The sequence below is a fragment of the Dicentrarchus labrax genome, unplaced genomic scaffold, assembly GCF_905237075.1.
Source record: "Dicentrarchus labrax unplaced genomic scaffold, dlabrax2021, whole genome shotgun sequence".
Classification (NCBI taxonomy): domain Eukaryota; kingdom Metazoa; phylum Chordata; class Actinopteri; family Moronidae; genus Dicentrarchus; species Dicentrarchus labrax.
Window position 1 is genome coordinate 36,047,512 of NW_026136719.1, and position 24,981 is coordinate 36,072,492.

At 36.4% G+C, this 24,981-nt stretch overlaps 2 protein-coding genes and 1 long non-coding RNA gene across 9 annotated transcripts in view; 2 read left to right on the plus strand and 1 right to left on the minus strand.

The window, feature by feature from the left end:
- pbdc1 (polysaccharide biosynthesis domain containing 1) overlaps positions 1 to 4,754 on the minus strand; it is a 284,354-nt gene extending 279,600 nt beyond the window's left edge. The window contains exons 1-6 of one of the 3 annotated variants that reach the window (XM_051378542.1): positions 4,639 to 4,754; positions 4,210 to 4,275; positions 2,528 to 2,587; positions 1,280 to 1,420; positions 808 to 919; positions 321 to 728 (exon numbers count right to left, since the gene is read on the minus strand). In XM_051378542.1, coding sequence (XP_051234502.1) covers positions 637 to 728; positions 808 to 919; positions 1,280 to 1,420; positions 2,528 to 2,587; positions 4,210 to 4,275; positions 4,639 to 4,668 — 501 coding nt within the window. In that variant the 5' untranslated portion in view covers positions 4,669 to 4,754 and the 3' untranslated portion in view covers positions 321 to 636. Of the gene's footprint in view, positions 1 to 98; positions 729 to 807; positions 920 to 1,279; positions 1,445 to 2,527; positions 2,588 to 4,209; positions 4,276 to 4,638 lie in introns of those variants that run through there. The other 2 variants (XR_007880813.1, XR_007880812.1) reach the window with 2 other exon arrangements.
- Positions 1,544 to 2,534, plus strand: LOC127351228 (uncharacterized). Of its 2 annotated transcripts, XR_007880821.1 has the most exons (7): positions 1,544 to 1,662; positions 1,714 to 1,803; positions 1,862 to 1,919; positions 1,963 to 2,020; positions 2,064 to 2,218; positions 2,249 to 2,347; positions 2,391 to 2,534. It is a non-coding gene; the product is annotated as an uncharacterized LOC127351228 (long non-coding RNA). The 2 variants fall into 2 exon arrangements; XR_007880820.1 differs by lacking the exons at positions 1,862 to 1,919; positions 2,249 to 2,347 and having other exon boundaries at positions 1,714 to 1,861; positions 1,935 to 2,020; positions 2,064 to 2,205; positions 2,421 to 2,534.
- A 3,466-nt stretch (positions 4,755 to 8,220) lies between the features above and the next one.
- Positions 8,221 to 24,445, plus strand: dmtn (dematin actin binding protein). 4 transcript variants are annotated; one of them, XM_051378535.1, is made up of 17 exons: positions 8,278 to 8,425; positions 12,380 to 12,426; positions 13,039 to 13,119; positions 13,224 to 13,367; positions 13,486 to 13,530; positions 15,165 to 15,276; positions 15,895 to 15,939; positions 16,017 to 16,145; positions 18,192 to 18,286; positions 18,376 to 18,481; positions 18,563 to 18,618; positions 19,404 to 19,449; positions 19,862 to 19,869; positions 20,190 to 21,023; positions 21,128 to 21,171; positions 21,254 to 22,287; positions 22,538 to 24,445. In XM_051378535.1, the coding sequence occupies exons 2-14, from the start codon at positions 12,418 to 12,420 to the stop codon at positions 20,316 to 20,318; spliced, it is 1,005 nt and encodes a 334-aa protein (XP_051234495.1). In that variant the 5' UTR covers positions 8,278 to 8,425; positions 12,380 to 12,417; the 3' UTR covers positions 20,319 to 21,023; positions 21,128 to 21,171; positions 21,254 to 22,287; positions 22,538 to 24,445. The 4 variants fall into 4 exon arrangements, with proteins under 4 accessions (XP_051234498.1, XP_051234495.1, XP_051234496.1 ...); XM_051378538.1 differs by having other exon boundaries at positions 8,221 to 8,425; positions 20,190 to 22,287; XM_051378536.1 differs by lacking the exon at positions 19,862 to 19,869 and having other exon boundaries at positions 20,190 to 22,287.
- The last annotated feature ends 536 nt before the right edge of the window (positions 24,446 to 24,981 follow it).

Below are 24,981 nucleotides of genomic sequence, written 5' to 3' on the forward strand. Positions count from 1 at the left end.
CTACCGGGAGCCCAATGATCCACAGAGGTCTCCTCCTCTCCAACACAAACAGACCCGCTGATTAAAACCACTAAACACACTGAATAAAGCAGTTCCACCTTAAACACACTGAATAAAGCAGTTCCACCTTAAAAATCACTGCTTCTCCCACGCTGTTGGACAGACAAAGGACGTCCCGGAGGGGCTGCGAGCCGAGCTGCTGCTAACGTTAGCTCAGCTTGTTTCTCTGATAACTTAAGATCCAGACGTCTGATGACTAAAATCCTTTCAACTCTGATAAACATTAAAAACTACTGAATGATCAATAAAACTCTGGGTGGTAAAATGTCTGACTTTTATTCATTTATATCGTTTCCACGGTTACGGGTGAACAAATGCAACTTTGGCGTTTAATAAACAAAAACAACCATTATGATCGGAACAATAAAACTTTACAGTAAATACAAAATGTGTCCAACATTGATTTTAACCAGACAAACTGAACATTGATTGTTTCCATAAAACATGAAAATAAAGAGCTGCCCCCCCCTCTGAGTGCAGGGACGTCCCGGTGGTGGTTGGATGGGTCCGGTACTGGTTGGTTACTGGTTGGTTACTGGTTGGTTACTGGTTGGTTACTGGTTAATTATTAGAAGGCTAACTCTTTGAGGTTTTGGACTTGAACACAGCGTCGTTGTAGCCTTCTCGGTTTCGGGCGATTTCAACAGCGAAGAATTGAGCTCTGGTGGCTGCAAACAGGAAGAAAACATCGGTTGAGATTTCTCATTTATGAATAATAAAGAAATATTTCCGGTGTGAAAGACGTACCGAATATGGTGTTTTCCTCCGTGTAATCCTTCTCGCAGTCCAGACGCAGCAGAGTGCCGTAGTTGAAATCTTCTATAAGGCCGTCAAACTGGTTACAGAACGGACGCCACGTCTGCAAACAAACAAACAAACTAAAAATTAACTGTAGGAAGTCAAAATATTTAAGTTTACGACTGACGAACACTGAAGAGTCTGAGGATCGTTTCAGGAGTTTACAGGACACTCACACTGTCGACTAACAGAACTACAATAATCTTATTAAATCTGAATGATTGTTAAAAGTGAGCGAGGACTGATGCAAACAGCCGAACAAACAACCAACGTGGCTGCAGATGAAAAAGTCTGTTAATCTCTACAGAGAGAAGCAACTTGTTTGCGAGTGTTCGAATACAGAAATTATTTATAATCCCTGTTACATCTGCAATAATCCGCTACAGATCAATACATTGATCAGTCGCTCTCTCTCACTGACCTCTTTGGCTTTGTCAGATTTCAGGTCCTCGGCTTTCAGCACTTTGATGTCGAGATCTTTGAACGTTTCTCTGAACAGCGAGTAGATTTTATCGTCCAGTTTGGTCAACTTCAGGAACTTCGGATCGACGGACGAAATGAGCTGAAAACACACGGAGAGATTATACAGTGAGAGATTATACAGTCAAAGATTATACAGTCAGAGGTTATACAGTCAAAGATTATACAGTCAGATAAAAGATTATACAGTCAGATTATATAGACAGTCAGATGTTATACAGTCAGATATTAGACAGTCAGAGGTTATACAGTCAGATTATACAGTCAGATTATACAGTCAGATGTTATACAGTCAGATGTTATACAGTCAGATTATAGAGTCAGGTTATACAGTCAGAGTTATAGTAATTATACAGTCAGAGATTATACAGTCAGATTATACAGTCAAAGATTATACAGTCAGAGGTTATACAGTCAGAGATTATACAGTCAGAGGTTATACAGTCAGAGGTTAGACAGTCAGAGGTTAGACAGTCAGAGGTTAGACAGTCAGAGGTTAGACAGTCAGATTATACAGTCAGAGGTTATACAGTCAGAGGTTATACAGTCAGAGGTTATACAGTCAGATTATACAGTCAGAGGTTATACAGTCAGAGATTATACAGTCAGAGGTTATACAGTCAGATTATACAGTCAGAGGTTATACAGTCAGAGGTTATACAGTCAGATTATACAGTCAGAGGTTATACAGTCAGAGGTTATACAGTCAGAGGTTATACAGTCAGATTATACAGTCAGATTATACAGTCAGAGGTTATACAGTCAGATTATACAGTCAGAGGTTATACAGTCAGAGGTTATACAGTCAGATTATACAGTCAGAGGTTATACAGTCAGAGATTATACAGTCAGATTATACAGTCAGAGGTTATACAGTCAGGTTATACAGTCAGAGATTATACAGTCAGAGGTTATACAGTCAGATTATACAGTCAGAGGTTATACAGTCAGAGGTTATACAGTCAGAGGTTATACAGTCAGAGGTTATACAGTCAGATTATACAGTCAGGTTATACAGTCAGAGGTTATACAGTCAGAGGTTATACAGTCAGAGATTATACAGTCAGGTTATACAGTCAGAGGTTATACAGTCAGTTCTCTGTCAGTTTAACAAAAGTTTTAAACATTTGTTTGTTTGTTTGTTTGTTTGTTTACAACTGAGCAGCCATAAGTAAAAGGACAGCCTTACATTGAAGTAAACTTCTGCATGGTTGTACGCCTTCATCGCCCACATGACCTCGAGCCGTGGCTGAAAGAGGAAAAGGTGAAAGGTCATCAGGGTCACTGTGTGGAGGTCAAGTGTAATATTCGGACAATATTTACGTTATTATTATTATTATTATTATTATTATTACAGTACAGTTTTATTGTAGTAGTTAATGAAAAGGACATTTTAAATATGAAACAACTAAAAATGAACTGTAGGAAGTCAAAATATTGAAGTTTACGACTGAAGACTTCCTGAAATATTACTGATGAAACTGTTGATCTATAATGAAAATATTAGTTACAATATTAGTTCAAACTTGTGAGTCACAGAATGAAACTGTTGGGTATTAATAACATATTTATATTATATATATATTTAATATAAAAGTCATATTGGTCAGTCCCTCCAGAAAAACGTGATTATGCGATCCAATAATTCAACGCATACTCAGCCAAATAAATGGCTGATTTCTGCGCACAATATGCGGGGCTTGCATGATTTCATAATCCCCGCATTTCCGTTGCAAAAAAGTCACAAATATCTGAGCAGAAAGTTTAAAAATGTTGCGTTTACTTCACACAAGAGCAGCCATTTTCCCCTGTTGCCATGGGAACGTTATGAAGTGACTGTAATTACGCGACGTGAGCGTCATCGAAAAGCTGCAAACCCCGCGATGAAAACCTCACAGTTGTACGTATATTAGTAGTATGTAAATGTACGTTACAGTAAGAGATTGCACTACCTCTGTAAAACAGGAAGCACACATTTTAGTTTTTATATTTTATTTATTCATTAAGTTGGAGCATATTCCTTTTGTAAAGCTACAGAACTTGTTTGACTCATCAATGTTCTGTAAGTCTGAGCCATGTGTTTATTAAGGTCTGAAATAAAGCAGAGGAGAACTTCAATATTCCCAGCACTGTCTGTGATGTAGTATGTTTATCACAGGCAGTAATAAGAAATGACTCTTTACATTGAGGTAGCAGCCTAATGAGAACAGGGTGATGGAGAATCACTCTTTTCTCTCTTTTTCATCAAACTGCAGTTTTTCAGGTTCCTGCATGTTCCATCGCATTCTTTAAGAGAACGTACCGCATCATCAACAATTTCTGCAACAATCACAAAAAACTCTGCATTTTTCTGGAAGGACTGTTTGGTAGTTTTGGTCACTTTGGCACAAATGGGCTTCCATATATTTTAGTTATTGCACCAACAAACAACCACTGGTTCTCTGAGCACAGCGGCTGGCCCGGTTATAAACACAGAGAAAATATAATATTAATAAATATAATCTTAATATTTCCAGAGATCATTTTACATATTTATCATATGAATAAAGATCTGGTTGAACATGAAGAATACAAGTTAGATATTAAATAAGACATAAGAGTCATATTGGTAATTCTTGTATGAAATAAACATTTACTTTACAAGATATATTATATGTATATATTATATATATATTATATATAATATATAATTATTATATATAAGATCCCACAGAGGAAACAGAAGTGGAACTATTTGCTGTAGAAATCCTGCAGAGTGGAATAAAAGATAAATTAAAGGTGCATAAAAACAGGAAGGACTACAGATGTGAAACAGGAAGGACTACAGATGTGAAACCGGAAGGACTACAGATGTTAAAAATGTCCACTTACATCATTTCCATAATCATCTGCAGACAGAGACAGCGCATGCGCAGCGGCTGACGCGCCCTCCACTCCCTGTGAACCCAAAGACACAAACCCGGAAGTAGAGTCACACAGTCTGACAGCGTGTTCACTGTTAGCTTACTGAGGCTAACAACACAGCAGCTAGTCCACGTGGAGGAGGACTACAGAATAAAAGCACCAGCACAGTCCTCACGTGGTACACACCGTCTGATTTAATGGTATTGATAACGCACGAGCTGCCACGGGTTGTTTACACACGTGCTTTCTTCTCGGCTAGCTGCCGTTAGCACAGTTAGCTCGCTCTTTACTTCCTTTATGTTCTCGGACTCGGTACAGACTGTAGAGTGAGACAGCCCACAGCCAGTAAACAACAACAACAACAACAACAACAACAGCAGCAGCAGCGAGTCCTACCAGAGAGGCCAGTCCGTCATCCGCCGCCATTTCTCTCAAAGATCGTCTCCTCTCGGCCACTACAGGGGCTTTCACTGCGCATGCGCTCTGTCGACCTGTTCTGTGATCAAATATATGATCTATACATTAAACACATTATATATATTAAACACATTATATATATTAAACACATTATATATATTAAACACATTATATACTATATATTAAACACATTATATATATTAAACACATTATATACATTAAACACATTATATATATTAAACACATTATATACATTAAACACATTATATATATTAAACACATTATATACATTAAACACATTATATACATTAAACACATTATATACATTAAACACATTATATATATTAAACACATTATATATATTAAACACATTATATTCTATACATTAAACACATTATATATATTAAACACATTATATACATTAAACACATTATATTCTATACATTAAACACATTATATATATTAAACACATTATATATATTAAACACATTATATACATTAAACACATTATATATATTAAACACATTATATATATTAAACACATTATATACATTAAACACATTATATATATTAAACACATTATATATATTAAACACATTATATACATTAAACACATTATATACATTAAACACATTATATATATTAAACACATTATATATATTAAACACATTATATATATTAAACACATTATATTCTATACATTAAACACATTATATACATTAAACACATTATATATATTAAACACATTATATACATTAAACACATTATATATATTAAACACATTATATACATTAAACACATTATACTCTATACATTAAACACATTATATATATTAAACACATTATATACATTAAACACATTATATATATTAAACACATTATATACATTAAACACATTATATACATTAAACACATTATATACATTAAACACATTATATTCTATACATTAAACACATTATATACATTAAACACATTATATACATTAAACACATTATATACATTAAAATATATATATTAAACACATTATATACATTAAACACATTATATATATTAAACACATTATATACATTAAACACATTATATTCTATATATTAAACACATTATATACATTAAACACATTATATATATTAAACACATTATATACATTAAACACATTATATACATTAAACACATATATATTAAACACATTATATTCTATACATTAAACACATTATATATATTAAACACATTATATTCTATATATTTAACACATTGTTAAACTGATCTTTAACTAATGATAAACTAATGTTAAACTAATCTTTAACTAATGTTAAACTAATGTTTACTAATCTTTAACTAATGTTAAACTAATGTTTAACTAATCTTTAACTAATCTTTAACTAATGTTAAACTAATGATAAACTAATGTTAAACTAATCTTTAACTGTTAAGTTACACTACAACAAAATAAAAATATAACAATTACATAACAAACAATTAATAATCTTTCACTAATGTTAAACTAATGTTTACTAATCTTTAACTAATCTTTAACTAATGTTAAACTAATCTTTAACTAATGTTAAACTAATGTTTACTAATCTTTAACTAATCTTAAACTAGTGTTAAACTAATGATAAACTAATCTTTAACTAATGTTAAACTAATGTTTAACTAATGTTAAACTAATGTTTACTAATCTTTAACTAATGTTAAACTAATGTTTAACTAATCTTTAACTAATGTTTAAAATAAAGAAACAATGATAAACTAATGTTAAACTAATCTTTAACTAATGTTAAACTAATGTTTAACTAATCTTTAACTAATGTTAAACTAATGATAAACTAATGTTAAACTAATCTTTAACTAATGTTAAACTAATGTTTACTAATCTTTAACTAATCTTAAACTAGTGTTAAACTAATGATAAACTAATCTTTAACTAATGTTAAACTTATGTTTAACTAATCTTTAACTAATGTTAAACTAATGTTTACTAATCTTTAACTAATCTTAAACTAGTGTTAAACTAATGATAAACTAATCTTTAACTAATGTTAAACTAATGTTTACTAATCTTTAACTAATCTTAAACTAATCTTAAACTAGTGTTAAACTAATGATAAACTAATCTTTAACTAATGTTAAACTAATCTTTAACTAATGATAAACTAATGTTAAACTAATCTTTAACTAATGATAAACTAATGTTTAACTAATCTTTAACTAATGTTAAACTAATGTTAAACTAATGTTAAACTAATGATAAACTAATGATAAACTAATGTTAAACTAATCTTTAACTAATCTTAAACTAGTGTTGAACAGAGTGAACCATCAGGATTTTTCCTCTGGACTCAACTTTGACCCTACAGTGACGTCACATCCTTTAAAGGGCCAGTACTTAAAAACAAATTCTTCTTTTTTTATTTCTTTTGTTCCTTTTAGTAAATATAAGTTGTCTTTATTATAATAAATAAAGAAACTACATTTTATATCTTCTATATATTGTATTATAATGCACATACTTCAGACTCTATTATTTCTATTTTCTTATATATTTTTCTTTTTTCTATAATCAAATATTTGATCAATAAAGTATTCAGGATTCTGATTTTAAGTTACTATTCTTTTAATTTTATTAGAAAATTCACGTTCATACATTTACTAATTTACAGATAAAAAGCCAAAGTTAAAAGAGGTCAAACTGTTCATCGATTCGCTTTGTTTTTCTATAAATTTAAAGGTCGTAAAAATATTAAATTATTAATATTAAAGCTGTTTATTGTTTAAAATGTTATAAATATTCAGACTGAAGAGAAGCACATTTATAAAAAGAGTCAGTTGTTTACTGACAATATTGGAGCTTAAATGAATTAATGTTCATTGTTTGTTGTTGTTTGTTGTTTTTATATTCGCTGCAGCACAAATAATAAACGAGTTAAACTGATTTATTCGAGTTTAAATTTGAGCTACTTTAGAGAAATATTGTTCTTTTTATCAACTTTGTGAAAACTTACTGGTTGAATAAAGTTTTGTTGAAGAACTGATATTAATTCATTCATTCATTCATTCATAAACCATTGATAAACTGATCTGATTAGTTTCAGCTGAGGGAATCAATAACTAAACCAATCAGTAGTTTCTTCCTCTAGCTGTAGTTCAGTGGTTCCCAACATAAGGGTCGGGCCCCTCCAGAGGGCCACAGCATAAATCTGAGGTCTGAAATCTAAAGTCATTTTTTGGATTTTTGTTTGTTTTATGAATTGTTGGATTAATTAAATGTGAGCGATCACAAATCATCACAATCTTATTATTTGATAAACTGATCACATTTCTCTCATAAAATATATTTTTCATGTGAAATGCTCTAGTGCGACATCTACTGTCAGAAAACATCATATATCTATATTTATATACATAGATATATAAATATATATTTATTATTATTATATTTATATACATAGATCTATATCTATGTTCTCCTCTACAATAATAATAATAATAATAATAATAAAAAAAACCTCTCTGTGTTTATTATTGATTGCCCCCCCCCCCCACATACAGCACAGTGGACCGGCCCGCTGGAGCAACAGGAACTACCTCTTCCTCTCCCTCTTCCTCTCCCTCCTCCTCTTCCTCCTCCAGGGGTCACAGCAGCCCTGAGCCCGGCTCTAAAAGCAGCCTACATCACACAGCCTCTCCCTCCTGCTCTCCCTCCTCCTCCTCCTCCTCCTCCTCCCTCTCTCAGTCGCTCTCTCGGATTCATTCTGCGCTGTTTGGAGGTAAGAGCTGTTTCCTTTACATTATCTAGATATTATTATTATTATTATTATTCTGATTCTGATTCTGATTCTGGCTGTAACCGGAGCACATCCCGGGTCGTCCGTTCCGGGTCTGACCCGGGATGTGTGTGTTGTTATCGGGCTGCTACAGACGCACTTGCCTCCTCTCCCTCCCTCTTCATCCTCCTCAGGAGGCCACATGATCCGGATCCGTTGATCCGTCGAAGGATCGTTCAGATCCGCAGACTGAAATAAAACAGATTGTATTTGATAGATCTGGTCTGTGTGCAGGTGGCTGTTTATTCCAGGCCTCCTCTTCCTCCTCCTCTTCCTCCTCTTCCTCCTGTAGCTCCTGCTTCTGTCACACTGACTCTAAACATAATTACAGACATCAGAGAATAAAAACCATTTTCATCCACAGACATTAAACAGGTCGTTTTCTTTATGAATGGACACATTTAAACATTTAAACCTTAAATATACTCAGCAATAAAAGATTAAAAACAGCCAATAATCACATTTAAGGAGCTCGAGGTTATTGATCTCCTTCAGATCATTTATCTTTCTAAAAGGTGAAACAGCCTCAATGTTCTCCTGTAATAACCAATCGATATTATTATTATTATTATTATTATTATTATACTTTAATTCTTGAAACCAGCTGACATTCATTTATTATTTATATAAAAATGACAAAAATTCTCTTTTACCAACTTCTTAAATGTGAGTATTTGCTGTTTATCAAATTAAACTGAATAAATAAAACATTTAGAAACATTCTCACACTTAAATTAATAATAATAATTACTGATAATGAGAGTAAATATTGTCGTATTGTTCAGACCCTCCTGGATGATGTTGAACATTATGTGTGTTAATGAGTGTGTGTGTGTGTGTGTGTGTGTGTGAGAGAGAGAGATCAGTGCACACACACACACACTCATTGATGAGTGTGTGGCAGCTGAAAGCTCTCAGTGATCAGACTATCGGACAGAAAGCACTCAGACTGTCCGTTGGATGATCGCTGTTCGTCCTCAGAGACTCACAAACAGTAACTGAGTACATTTACTGTCTTATATCATAAATCCTCCTCATACACTTTATTATTATATCTTTATTATATCCTTATTATATCTCTATTATATCTCTATTATATCTTTATTATATCTATATTATACCTTTATTATTATCTATATTATATCTTTATTATATCTATATTATACCTTTATTATTATCTATATTATACCTTTATTATTATCTATATTATACCTTTATTATTATCTATATTATATCCTTATTATATCTCTATTATATCTTTATTATATCTATATTATATCCTTATTATATCTCTATTATATCTTTATTATATCTTTATTATATCTATATTATATCTTTATTATATCAATATTATATCTTTATTATATCTATATTATATCTTTATTATATCTATATTATATCTTTATTATCTTTATTATATCTTTATTATATCTTTATTATATCTTTATTATATCTATATTATATCTTTATTATATCTATATTATACCTTTATTATCTTTATTATATCTTTATTATATCTTTATTATATCTATATTATATCTTTATTATATCTATATTATATCTTTATTATATTTATTATATCTTTATTATATCTTTATTATACCTTTATTATCTTTATTATATCTTTATTATATCTTTATTATATCTTTATTATATCTTTATTATATCTTTATTATACCTTTATTATCTTTATTATATCTATATTATACCTTTATTATATCTTTATTATACCTTTATTATCTTATTATACCTTTATTATATTTATCTTCATCTCCAGATTAACATTCTTCATTAAAAACATGACAAGTGAAAATAAACCAGTGTTTGTTGAACTGAAGGTTAATTATTTAAGTACGAACCCCGTTAGCGGGTTACTATAATCCTTTATTATTATATTTCTACATCAGATTTTAAAGGAGAATCTGGAAACTATTTCATCTTAATAAACCCGTTTACAAATCATTTGAATGGTTAAATGGCTACGGGCAAGCTGCTGCTAACAACAGCACTACCCACAATCCTACAGGGTAACAGCGTCTCTGATTATATAAAGTTTATTATATAATATATTATATATATATATATATATATATATATATATATATATATTAATATATATATATAATATAATATTGCCACCAGCTGGTTAGCTTAGCTTAGCATAAAGACTGAAAACAGGGGGAAACAGCTAGCCTAGCATACTAGCACCTCTAAAGCTCTCTGATTATATATCGAACAGAAACTGAATGTTGGTTGTTGTTGTTGTTGTTAATGAACTGTTGTTTGATTAAGATAAAAAAAACGTTTGTTTCATGCTAAGCTAAGCTAGCAGCCCCTGAACCTGTGAGTTCAGCTGAGGACAGACAGGACCTGTCTCACTGATCTGGAGTCAGTTGTTTGGGGGGGGTGAAGTGATGGTTGGAGGTAGATGGAGCTCCCCCCCCGTCTGCAGGCTGCTGATCCTCTGGAGGGAGGAGTGTAACCACAACAGTAACCGTTGAGGACCGGCTGGGCGTTGGCCCGGCTGGGTGAGCTGATAAACAGAGGGGGGGAGGAGGGGGAGGAGGAGGAGGGAGGGGGAGGAGGAGGGGGGGAGGAGGGGGGAGGGAGGAGGAGGGAGGCAGATGAAAGAAACAGGAAGTGGGAGGATATCCTCCAGCAGGCTGTTTAGGTACAAGGTCCTACTGTTTTACTCTCTGTCCCCCCCCTCCTCCTCCGGCGGGTCGGAACCGGATCAATTGTTCTGAAAGACGATCTGTTCACTGGAAGATCAGCAGAATGTTTCTGATGTTAGACTGTTGAGGGAGTCGCCTCGGTACCGCTGCCTGTCTGTCTGTCTGTCTGTCTGTCTGTCTGTCTGTCTGTCTGTCTGTCTGCCTGTCTGTCTGTCTGTCTGTCTGTCTGCCTGTCTGTCTGTCTGCCTGTCTGTCTGCCTGTCTGTCTGTCAGTCTGTCTGTCTGTCTGTCTGCCGCCTGTCAGTACTGTCTGTCTGTCTGTCTGTCTGTCTGTCTGTCTGCCGTCTGTCTGTCTGTCAGTCTGCCTCTGTCTGTCTGTCTGCCTGTCTGTCTGTCTGTCTGCCTGTCTGTCTGCCTGCCTGTCTGTCTGTCTGCCTGTCTGTCTGTCTGTCTGTCTGTCTGTCTGTCTGTCTGTCTGTCTGTCTGTCTGTCTGCCTGTCTGTCTGTCTGTCTGTCTGCCTGTCTGTCTGTCTGTCTGCCTGTCTGTCTGTCTGTCTGTCTGTCTGCCTGTCTGTCTGTCTGTCTGCCTGTCTGTCTGTCTGCCTGTCAGTCTGCCTGTCTGTCTGTCTGTCTGTCTGTCTGCCTGTCAGTCAGTCTGTCTGTCTGTCTGTCTGCCTGTCTGTCTGTCTGTCTGTCTGTCTGTCTGTCTGTCTGTCTGTCTGTCTGTCTGCCTGTCTGTCTGTCTGTCTGCCTGTCTGTCTGTCTGTCTGTCTCTGAGTTCAGTTGCTAACGCTAACAGCAGCTACATTAGCCGTTAATATATCTGATCGTACAGTGATCAATGAGCTCCGTGTCTCTAACAGCTGCAGATTGATTGACGGGTGAATATCAGGATGTTATTGGTTGGAAATAGTTAGTTCATGCTGACGTAAACACGCGTCACACTGAGTTTCACAGGACGACACAGTGATTGGATTTATATAAAAACTGAATGTTTTGTGAGACGTTGTTAAAAAGAGCAACAATAGAACTATAATTTAATCCGGACTGTGCTTTCATCAGTGAGCAGCAGTAAATATATATTTCCTCTTTTAAAATGTCTGCTGTAAAAACGTTGTGCAGCAGAAATGTAATTTCATTAGTTTGAGATGAGTCATCCCTAAAAGGCTGAGCGACTGTACGATGATGCGTTTCCTGACTGACTCTCTCTGTCTTTGTTCAGCTGATAGAAACCACACAGGAGGAAGGTTCCTCTCAGCCATGCAGAAGGTAATCCATCATCCCGCTCGACATCGCTGCCGTAAAGAAACGCCGTCAGACGGTTGGACGCCACGTCATCAGGCGTGAGGGGGTCGGGAACGAAGGTTTTATCTCGTGTAGTGAACAGTGTAGTGACGCCTCATCTGGAAGCCATTTCGTTGTTCGCACCAACAGAGAAACCTCCTGGTTTTAGGGCTGATCTCGCTCGAGTTCAACGCTTTCTGTAGCTCTCAGATTCTTTCACTGTGGAAGCTTATTGCTGCCAGAAAAATATAAACTTTAAAAACTTTTCACGTTATAAGTTATAATACATGTTCATGTTATTACATCGTTCAACCAACTGAACGATCTGTAGTTGTACTTGGAGTGGGCGGGGCTTAAACAGAATGTGGGCGGGGCTTAAACAGAATGTGAGTAACTTGAAGTTGCTAATTTAAACCTGAAATGGATACAGGCTGATCAGAAGTTGCTTTATTTATTATTTAAAATATTTACAGAATTGTTTTACAGTAAATTATCTGTCCCAGTTTCAGACTCGTTAATTACGACATTCAAAACTTAAAACCTGTCTGAAATATAAACTATGAAAATAAGATACTAACGTCTCTGTTATTGTCACAGGTGGAGGGACAGGTAAACCCGATCAACCTGCCTTCTTCCAGGGGCCCGAGCACTCCGGGGTCTCCCGCCACCAGCATCACGGTAATCAGCCTCTTTATTTATACCTGCGGCATTATGAGTGTGTACGAACACACACACACACACACACACACACACTCACCTGGTACCTGTGTGTGTGTGTTCAGGCCAGAGTGAACGACCAGGTGGTGGGTTACAGAGACCTGGCCGCTATTCCCAGAGATAAAGCCATCCTGCAGGTGGAGAGACCCGACCTGATGACCTACCAACCACACCTGACCTTCTCCCCGCTCGACCAGCCGCGCAGAGAGGTACATTACACATTATACATTTATATATTTATACATTTATATATTTATATATTACATTCCTACAAACTGTTAATCCGATTACAGTAGTTTGACTCTGTGTCTGACTGTGTCTCTGCAGAGATCTATGTCTCCTCCCTCGACGTCTCCTCCCAGGTCTCCTGAGGTAAAAGCTGCTTCAACTGTTTTGGATAAATACACTTTTTTTTTTTTAAGTCTGATGTGTTTTTAATGTTTTACTATTTGATGTTGTTTGGCTGCTTTTATGTTTTTTTTTATATGTAAAGTGTCTTTGAGTATTTAGAAAAGCGCTTATAAATAAAATGTATTATTATTATTATTTTTTTTTTAAAGAGAGACTCCTCCATAAACTGAGCTGTAAACTGAATTCTGTGATAAAACACATCAGTGCTGCTGTTAATATTCACATTAACACCAAATGTATGTGCTGAAAATGTTTTAAATCAGCCTGAACCTTGTAGCCGTTAGCTTAGCTACAAACCAAGTGTGAACCTAACACGACGTCACCCATTGTTTTGTGGAGAACCATTTGGAATGACAGTAAAACGGAGCCAGCAGAGGTCACGTAAAGCGAGTTGCTCTGCTCTCATTGGCTGCTCGCCTGCTCACACAGGATCTGGTATTCCAGATAAACAGTAAAATGTGTTTGTGAACAGATCTGAGGAGAGAAATAGTCAACAACAGAATCTGGATCCATATCTGATCAGCACTGTTTGACAGTTTGATCTGAGTTTGGTTGAGCTGGGCGGACTCACTGAGAATGAGCTGTCAATCACAAGGTAGCCCCGCCCTAAAGCATACCCTGCTTTATGGTCTGTTTTACTCTAAATGGGACCATCAGTTACTAAATGAACATCATGCTGTATGGAAGAAGACTGAAACTAGAGACTGAGACCAGAAACTCATCAGGAAACTGTTTACTGAGGGAATAAAGGAAGTCGGCTCATTCTCCATGAATGGGATCAGTTTATATTGCAGCCAGTGGCGCTCCCCCTGCTGACCGTCACAGAGAATGCAGGTTTTCAGAAACTTCCTCATTGGCTTCACTTTTTAGAAGAGAAGCTCTGTCCGACTGTCAATGCTACAAACACAGCTGTTAGCTCAGCTACAAACAGGTAGCATACAGAAACCTTCACAAACAGCGTGAATGTGCTTCTAGTGACTGTAAGAGCTCCAGTTGATTCCTGGGAGTGGAAAAGAACAAGACAATGTTTTGTTGTTAGCAGACAAAAAAGTTGATATTATTATTATTTAATTTAAAAATCACCAAAACAACAACAAAGTCGACCTTGTGATGAGAGGTTTTAATATGACTTAGTAGTATAACTTGCTGGTGAACAGCCGGTGAACAGCGTCTCATCCTGTAGGTGAACTCTTGGTGACACATTCCTCTGTGAGTCAGTGACTTTTTGAGAAAACTGTAGTTTAACTGATATTCAGATTCTTCTCAATCGCTGCTTTGTCTCCTCACAGCGATAAAAATGTGACATTTAATGTGTCCAGTTCGCCTGCAGCCTCTGAGGACAGAGAGCTTCTCTGTTGCTGCAGCCGGCGGTTCGGTACAGTGCCGGCGGCATTGGGCCCCGTAGGGAGAGCGGGCCCTCCAACAGTGTGCTGGGAGTCATAAGAGTGCCATAAATAATAATAAATCTGTCAAAGGATCAGAAAATAAATGTGAAAATATAAAGACAAATATAAAAATAAAGAAGAATATTTTTGTTCTTCGTTGAAGATTTGCTGCTGTGGGTTTTAAAGGGTTAATGAATCTGTGTTTTCCAGGTGAAGATAGCGAGCAGAACAGAAAGTGAGAGTGGTTCTCCTGGAGGATCCACGCTGCAGCTGCAGGCTGTTCGTAAGATCAGTGCGAGCCAGCAGCACTTCCACAGACCAGGTAAACACACATTTATAATAACATACGATGTGGGGACCTGGTTTATGTCCTCCAAAGGGATGTCCGGTCCCCATAATGTCCCCATGTGGTACAACGTTCACACACAAGCTTGTTTATAAGGCTATTTTCATTTAATTATTGTTAGAAATAATTTTAAATAAGATATAAGATTTCCAAGTTTAGACTTATATATTATCAATCTCAAATAAAAAAAGAAAAATCATCGTTTTATTTATTTATCCAATTAATTAATTCTGTTTCTTGCTACTGTTTTGTTTTAAAAACAGAATAAGGAAATTATTAACCAAAGCTTACTTTTTCTTATGATTAATTTATCATTTAAAAAAATCAATATTATCAAAGTGTTTTTGAAATGTATCAATTTATGAATTGATTATAAATAAATAGTTAATAATTATTTCAATGACACACACACGGCTGCATAGTTTTAATTTTGGTCGTGAGTATAAACTTTTAAAACAGGGAAACTTTAATCTTTAACATTTAGATTCAAAACATTTGATCCCAAACAAATAAAAAATTGAAAATGAATCTGATTTAATTATTGTATTTTAATATTGGCATTGTTGAACTTCCAAACTGTGATAACTTTTTCAGATAATGGAACCAACATCTACAGGAAACCTCCGATCTACAAACATGGTGAGTTTTTATTCACGTTCTTTAGTTTCTGTATTTTCGTTTCTTCCTCGCTGATGCAGCTTCCCGTCTCTCTGCAGATGTTAATAAACATGTGGAAGGCGTCATTCAGTCAGCAAAGTTTCCAGCAGCTCAGCCTCCAGATCCCAACCAGCCGTCCAAGATCGAGACCGAGTACTGGCCCTGCCCACCCTCACTGGCTGCCATGGGTAACAAACACATCGACACTCTCAGTTTATCTGCAGTTTAACTTTAAACCTGTGTGCCGGAAACTAAACCATGTGGTTATTAACCAAACTCCACCTGTTGTTTAGTTTAAAGTTGCCTTATCCTGCAGAAACCACCTAAACACCACAAGAGGGTAGTGTTGCTTTCGTCAACGAAAATTGTGACTAAATATCGTCGTCAACGAACCTTTATCACGTGACGGAAATGAGACGAGACCCAACGTAAATGGTGGTCATGTGACGAAAACTATAATCAAATATATAATGCAATATTGTTGACGAATAAAAACGGGACTAAATGTGGTTTGCAAAATCAAACTCTGCTAAAATATCTCTTCATTTTCGTTGACCAAAACGAGACAAGACGAAATGTTCTAACGTTATTTCGTCTCGTTATTATTATTATTTTGAAGTATTTCTGTTTCCTGAGTCTCGGGGCTGCATCAGCGCACTGCACAGACGCAGGCGACATGACTTCCTCAATCCCCACTCGCGGCATTATTTAGAAGATGCAGCTGCGGTGGGTTAACGTTAGTCACAGACACACATTTTATTGGCACTTTTTTATTATGTTATTGTAGCTCGAGCGTTCAAGCACCTTGTTTCTCTCTAAGTTAAACTTGAATGTAATGTCAGTTTTTTCTGACATTGTCATTTGAAGCTATTTTATTTATTTAAATTTATGTGTGTGTACTTCTTACATGTTTGGTAGGTAAAATAAATATGTTGTAAATTCAAATCAGAGCGTCTTCCGTGTCTGGAATTTTTTGTATTCCGGAGTCTATAAGGTAACAATAATATAACAATAAGATAACCTTGTTTGACTTGTGAAATGGGTGACTTAAAGAAAATGTTGGTTTTGTCTATACTATACTAGGTACTTGTACTATATTAACTGGGTTAAATAGAATTGCATTACTAAAAAGAGACTAAAATACTATTTTCATTGACTAAAACTAGACTAAAATAGTCATGGATCATTCTGACTAAAATAAGACTAAAATGCTCAGACCTTTAGTCAACTGAAACTTGACTAGACTAAAAAGAGTACAAACGTTACTAAAACTAATAAAAACTAAAATGACAGTTTGACACAAAAACTAGACTAAAACTAAAATTAAAACAGGCTGCCAAAAACAACACTACTAGAGGGCATCATATCAGATATTTAACTTAAATGTTATATATACACATGAGATTCACTGCCACTAGATGTCACAGTAGAGCTCCAGCATCTCAGACCAAAACAATTACCCACCAGACACCATTAACAAAACCAGTAATTTTACCTATCAGATAATTATGATGATGATTATTATAAAACCTACCAAAACCGTCTCTGTTAGTCTTTCCAACAATCACCAACTCTGGTTTGGTGGAAAAAAAGTCCTTAATTCACAGAGTTAGATGTTACAATGTTTTTGTAAAGGGCAGCAGTGACTTCAACGTAAGCTAACGTTAACCCTCGGGGACAAATGCACCGTCAAAGTGCGTCCACTAACAGTAATTGTTGTTTGTTCCACTAACAGTAGTTGTTGTTTGTTCCACTAACAGTAGTTGTTGTTTGTTCCACTAACAGTAGTTGTTTGTTCCACTAACAGTTGTTGTTGTTTGTTCCACTAACAGTAGTTGTTTGTTCCACTAACAGTAGTTGTTTGTTCCACTAACAGTTGTTGTTGTTTGTTCCACTAACAGTAGTTGTTGTTTGTTCCACTAACAGTAGTTGTTGTTTGTTCCACTAACAGTAGTAGTTTCTGCCACTGACAGACTCAGGTTGTTATTGTCAGTGTCTGACAGCATTATGGAAAGGATCCCTACAGAGATAGACCTTTAGTTTAACCACAAACAGCCGTAATGTCACTATCACTCTCCACCAGACTCCAGAGAAGAAAACACTAATTTTACCTTCAGATCATCGTAACTTCATTCAAAGTGGACAGAAACAGAATAAAACTCATTAAAACCGTCTCTGTTGGTGTTTCTGCTGTTGATGCAGAGCGAACTAACTTTAAGGTTGAACTCTGGCAGAGATCGAGTGGAAGAAGAAGAAGCTGCAGGAGGAAGATGAGTTTGAAGACCTGACAGAGGAGGCCAATACGCTGCAGGAGCAAGAGCTGGAAAAGGTTTGTTTAAATCTGAGTAACACACACACACACACACACACACAGAGTAATAACCAGCAGGAATGACTGACTGTCTGTGGTGAATCCAGATCAAGTCCAACCTGGGTCGTCTCATCCTGAAGGAAGAAAAGGAAAAGGCTGTTCACTTTCGGAGGAAGACGCAATCGTTGCCCGACAGAACTCATATGCACACCAGTAAGACTGATTCTCCTTTCAGTTTCTGAGTTTAGGAGGAATCAGTTCTCAACCGTCTCTCTTTCATTTGTTTGACGGCAGGTTTATCAGCAAGTGCATCGAAGTCTCCTTCACACTCAGGCGTAGGCTTGACCAGAGTAAGTGTTCATATATCAACACATCATGAGTCAGAACAGACTGATAATAAAGATATTAGAGATGTAAAGCTGAGGGGAAGTTCTGGGGTGGAGATGATGTTTGGATTGGGTCTACTGTGACTTCCCAACATACATCGAATCAGTGAACTCTTGTAAATTACTGTCCAGATATACTACGAGTGTTTCTATATAGTCAGAGAACAGTTTACTTACTTGTAACTCACAACAACTCCCTGATTTCCTCTCAAATAAAGATGCTGTTGTGCTGCTCAAACTTATAGTTAATCTCTCGTCATCATGATTTCTGGCAGAAAGACAACTGCTGAGTAGTCTCACATTGACAGACCGATCTACAGAAGTTTATTACACTTTTCCTCTAACTGTACATCGATGACTCGACGCCAAAAAGATGCAACTAGTCTGTTCTGGTATTGAAGTGCACAGCTCATCCTACCAACAGTCGAGTGTTAAATACTCACCCAGGTTTACACTAGTGATCTGAGACAGCTTAAATTATTTCCAAGATTTTTGGTCATTTGAATCAATTTCCATGACTGAAAACTAGTCTGTAATTTTCCAGGTATTCAAGGTTTCAAGGGTGCAAGGGAGTCCCAGAGTCTGTTTCACTCCTTTAAAGATCAGTTTCAATAGTTTATGTTGGAGCTTGTGTCAAATGAAGAACACTAAGTAATATTGTCCGAAGCTTCAAAAACAATATTATTAGTTGGTGAGAAATTGTTGAACAGTAAATTTACTGATTTATAATCTGTTTTGTTTATTTTCAGATGCAGTCTGCAGAGTTTTCCACAGACGGAGATAAAGGACGGTCAGGTAGGGTTCTTAAATATAATAATAAATATTATATATATTATTTATAAAAGACATATTCTGTCCAAAATCTACGGCTGTAATTATTGTAACTTTCTGAATGTCTGCACAACATGTAAAACCACAAACTTTGGTTTTCACATGACAGTTTTCTTTACATCTAAAACGGTGAGCATTTGTCTGTTAGCTTTAGAGGCTAGCTGTTTCCCTCAGCTATCAGTCTTTATGCTAAGCTAGCCACATCTTCACTCACAGACATGAGATTGATATTGATCTTAACACTTGAACTGAACCAGTGTTTAGAGTTATAACAGATACATCAGTCCCAGATGACCATGAATCTACTGCAGCACTGTGATCATGTGTTATGTTCTGGAGCTCACTCTCTGATCTTCCTGTCGTCATGTCTTTGCAGCTGCTCAGGTAAGCTCAGTCGGCTCAGACTGTTTGTGTGGCATGTGCATGGCCAGTGCTGTGTTTAACCTGCGAGTGAACAGCTGTCTGCACTATAACTTCTCCTGCACAACCCTGATCCATCTGAACAAAGTCTGTCTGCCCCGAAAACACTGAACAGATGTTTGTGCGCTAAATCACCAACGCTGTGCACCTACTTCAAACTCGCTGCTTTCTTCTGGCTTGGCATTATTGTGATGGTTTATATGTTGACCAGATTGTAGAGGAGTGTCCTTCATACTGTGTGTGTGTGTGTGTGTGTGTGTGTGTGTGTGTGTGTGTGTGTGCAGAACGGAGAGGCTCGGAGGGAGAGGATGGACAGAGGAAACTCTCTGCCGAGTATCCTGGAGCAGAAGGTGAGAGCTGCTCCAGCTGCACATCAGCTCAGTTCATCAAGATTCACGCACAATAGAGTTTAGGTCCAGGATGTGGTTAGCCTAGCTTAGCACAAAGACTGGAAGCAGGGGGAAAGTGCTAGCCTAGCTCCATAAAAAGAGAAATTATGTATGTGCCTTACAACCAGACATAAAATGTAATTTACACGTTGTATTAAAGACGTATAGAGATACAAACATACTGAAATAAAGAGAAATACAGAGAGAAATTTAGAGTAAAAGATTTAACTAAACATAATAAAGTTATAGTTGGTAAAGATAGAGGGAGGTATAGGGAGAGAAATAGAAATAAATATATATACAGAGCGAGGTCCTGGACGAGCCCCCATTTGTCACAAATTCCACACAATAATTATTATTATTAAACCAAGGTCCACACAAATCAGAAGACACGACAGTGAAACAGGCTGGATTCAGCTGTAGGAGGGACTGAGTGAACACAGGGACCAGGTTTTACACCTACAGGGACCAGGTTTTATACCTACAGGGACCAGGTTTATACCTACAGGGACCAGGTTTTACACCTACAGGGACCAGGTTTTATACCTACAGGGTTTTATATCTACAGGGACCAGGTTTTATACCTACAGGGACCAGGTTTTACACCTACAGGGACCAGGTTTTATATCTACAGGGACCAGGTTTTACACCTACAGGGACCAGGTTTTATATCTACAGGGACCAGGTTTTACACCTACAGGGACCAGGTTTTTCACCTACAGGGACCAGGTTTTACATCTACAGGGACCAGGTTTTATATCTACAGGGACCAGGTTTTACACCTACAGGGTTTTACACCTACAGGGACCAGGTTTTTCACCTACGGGGACCAGGTTTTATACCTACAGGGACCAGGTTTTATATCTACAGGGACCAGGTTTTATACCTACAGGGTTTTACACCTAAAGGGACCAGGTTTTACACCTACAGGGACCAGATTTTATATCTACAGGGACCAGGTTTTATACCTACAGGGTTTTACACCTACAGGGACCAGGTTTTACACCTACAGGGTTTTATATCTACAGGGTTTTACACCTAAAGGGACCAGGTTTTACACCTACAGGGACCAGATTTTATATCTACAGGGACCAGGTTTTATACCTACAGGGTTTTATATCTACAGGGACCAGGTGACCTTCACGTGGGCTTTACTACAGTTATATAGACATATATGTGTTTATGTATTTATATATATGGAGACAGTCTGAGCTTAACATATAAAACAGAGATAGAAATATAGAAAGATGTAGAGCTATAGACAGACAGATATATAGAGATAAAGAGATACAAAAATATAGAAATAGAAGATATAGAAAAGATCATATAGATATAGAGATATACAAAGATAAATATAGAGTGAGTGAAACACATATAAAGAAATATATATATAAATATATATATAAATATATAAAGAGAAACAGATGAATAAATAATGAATATATTTATTGATATATATAAATGTCCACACACACAAGCCCTTTTTGTGGTTTACAGACTATTTATTGATCAACTGAATCAGACATAAAATGTTTGAACCAGATAACATTATTTGTATATGAAGGTATAAACCTGTGAAAACGTTTAATCTCCATCAGCTGGAGACATTATGTAATAGGTTATTGATCTGTATGAGGTTGATATATTGTGCTGTTGGATTTATATCTGCGACTGATTGATTTATTGATTAATGTGTCTGATTTCATTCATTCTTTTATACAGTTTGTGTTGTTGGATTGAAGCGTATTAAAAAGTGTTTGTTATCATTGTTTTAAACAGAATACAAATATTAGACAGAAAATGGAAATATGAAAGAAAATTCTTAATATATTCAAATAATACTTGTAATTTTACCTGTTGAGTTTATTCATATATTATATTATATTATATATTATCTCTGTCTGCTGTTCAGATCTATCCCTATGAAGCACTGATTGTGACCCACAGAGGGCGCTGTAAGCTGCCACCAGGAGTCGACCGCACTCGACTGGAGGTTTGTGTCAGAGATCAGTTTGATTGATTGATTAGTCTACGTGTTTCCATCCTGAACAGCAGCTGATTCCTGAGAGCCTGAAAGATACAGTGTACACTGATCAATATCATCCATAAAGATACAGTGTACACTGATCAATATCATCCATCAAGATACAGTGTACACTGATCAATATCATCCACAAAGATACAGTGTATACTGATCAATAATCAATAAGATAATCAATAATAGTGTTGTTCCCTCCCCTCAGAGGCACCTGTCCCCGGAGGAGTTCCAGCAGCTGTTCGGGATGCCGATCGGAGAGTTTGATCGACTCTCTTTGTGGAAACGAAATGAACTGAAGAAGAAAGTCTCACTTTTCTAACAGGAAGTGACCTCATTCCCCCTCGAAATACTTGATGAACCAATCAGAGGAGAGAACAAATATCAACAAACCTCCATCTTACTAACCAATCACGTCCCTGGATGTGTCAGCCCCCCCCTTTATACTAACTGATGCACTGACACTTATAACCACCACTGCTTGCAAATCATCCTCATCATGTGTCCACTCACCATCACCACCATCATCATCATCATCATCACCATCACCATCATCATCACCATCATCATCATCATCATCACCATCACCATCCTCATCGCCATGGTTACGTTCTGTTCCACTGAGCCCCACAGGGCTGAATCAGGAAGTGAGATTAGCCTGTTAGCAGCTGTCGAACTCTTCTGGTATCATGAAGCTGGTTAACTGTGGTAGGTCACCGTGGTAACGGGGGTGGGTCACCGTGGTAACGGGGGTGGGTCACCGTGGTAACCCTACGATGCAGGGCTAACGATCAGCAGTCAACTACTGACCAATCAGATGATTGATGAGGTCAATATTGTTAATATGTTAATAGATCAATGATCTTATCAGACTGATGAAAGGTGATTGTTATTGTTATTATTGCTGCGTATTGATCCCGTTCAGTTGATAAGCTAACTTTTGTAGCCGTGCTAGCAGCCATGCTAACAGCTGTGTGAGGCTGCTTTGAGCTAAATGCTAACATGCTAATGTTTGTTGTAATAATGTTACCTTCTTAGTTTAGCATCTTAGCATGCTAACGATTGCTAATTAACACTAAAGTACAACTGAGGTTGATCAGATATTTGATATATTTAATAATAATTAAATTACTCACATGACCCCGGTGTGGGCGGGGCCTTAAACCAAAATGGGCGGGGCTAACTGGAAGTTATTTATTAGTTAAATTATTAATTTATTAATTGATAATTGTTGATGAAAAGTTGCTGTTTATTAAAAAACTATTTACAGAACAGCCTCAGAAATAACCATCTTCAAAATGTGGTTGTCCTTTCAGCATAGATTAGCTTAGCATATAGCATACTGACCGAGGCTCGCTCAGCTGTGATTGGAGCAAAGAGCAAAAAGGGGGCGGGGCTTATGAAGGGTTAACTGACCTTCAGAATAATGTTTTTAATGATGAAAAGTCACATTTTTCCACGATCCATCCGATCGATATTTCAGTCTGGAACAAGATGGAGGACCGACTTCAGCCAACAAACATACAAACATACAAACATATAAACATACAAACATATAAACATATAAACATATAAACATACAAACATACAAACATATAAACATATAAACATACAAACATATAAACATATAAACATACAACGAACTGAATCACATGATCAGCAGTCGTTTCAGCTGCTCACAGACTTCCTGATTCGGTCCTCTGAGGTGTTTCTGCTTTAAACTTGAATGACAGCTGATTAATGTGAGGTATTAAACATGTAACAGATTGTAATTTATATTTATGATGGGACGATTTTTATTTGTGATTTTTTTTATTCCACAGGTTTGTTTGCTACTGTTTTATTTTGAAAATCTGATTTTTTTTTTGCTGTACAGTTGTTTTTTTTTATGAGCACCAACTGATGACTTTAACATTTCACCCACATACCGACATCTTAAAGGAGCAGTTCGTACTAATCAACATGGTAGCGTCTGTATTGGATCGCCGTCTTCACGCTCAGTGTCCGTTCTTCATGCTTTCTTCTGGTCAACGCCTCCAACGCCTCCAACGCCATCCTCCTCTTTGTTTCTGTCTACGTTGTAAAGGAGTCAAATAAATCAGAGAGAAAAACAGAAGCTGTGTGTTTGTCTCCTTTAACTCACCACACCTGAGAGCACTTTTATTTATTTTTAGGTTTGAAGATAAAGTCTTTATAGTCGATCAATAATCAAACAATAACGATTGATTTCTTCTGTTCTTCTTGTTTTCACTGTTAGCCAGCATTTTGCTCGATAGCAGTAACAGTAGGTAACTAGAGAGCTAATCTACATCAATTGTCAGCTAACTAGTTCAATCTAAAAGCTTTCAGTGATTCTGGTGAAACGATCAGATTTTATGGAGAAAATATTTCCTGGTTTTCCCTCCGACGTCCTAAAGTAGCTAACTGCTAATTAACTGTATCTGGCATTAGCGGGCGGCAGAACCGGGCTCAGCAGCAGAACCGGGCTCAGCAGCCGGACCAGGATCGAACGCAGCCTCCGAGACCGACAGGGAATAACGTTACAGTTTCCCGATGGACAGATTGATCAGTAGCTGACTGCTAACTGCTGCTAGCTCGGTCAGCTGGATTCCCTGTGAGACGGCGCCGACGGTCTCAGAGATTGTGTTCGGT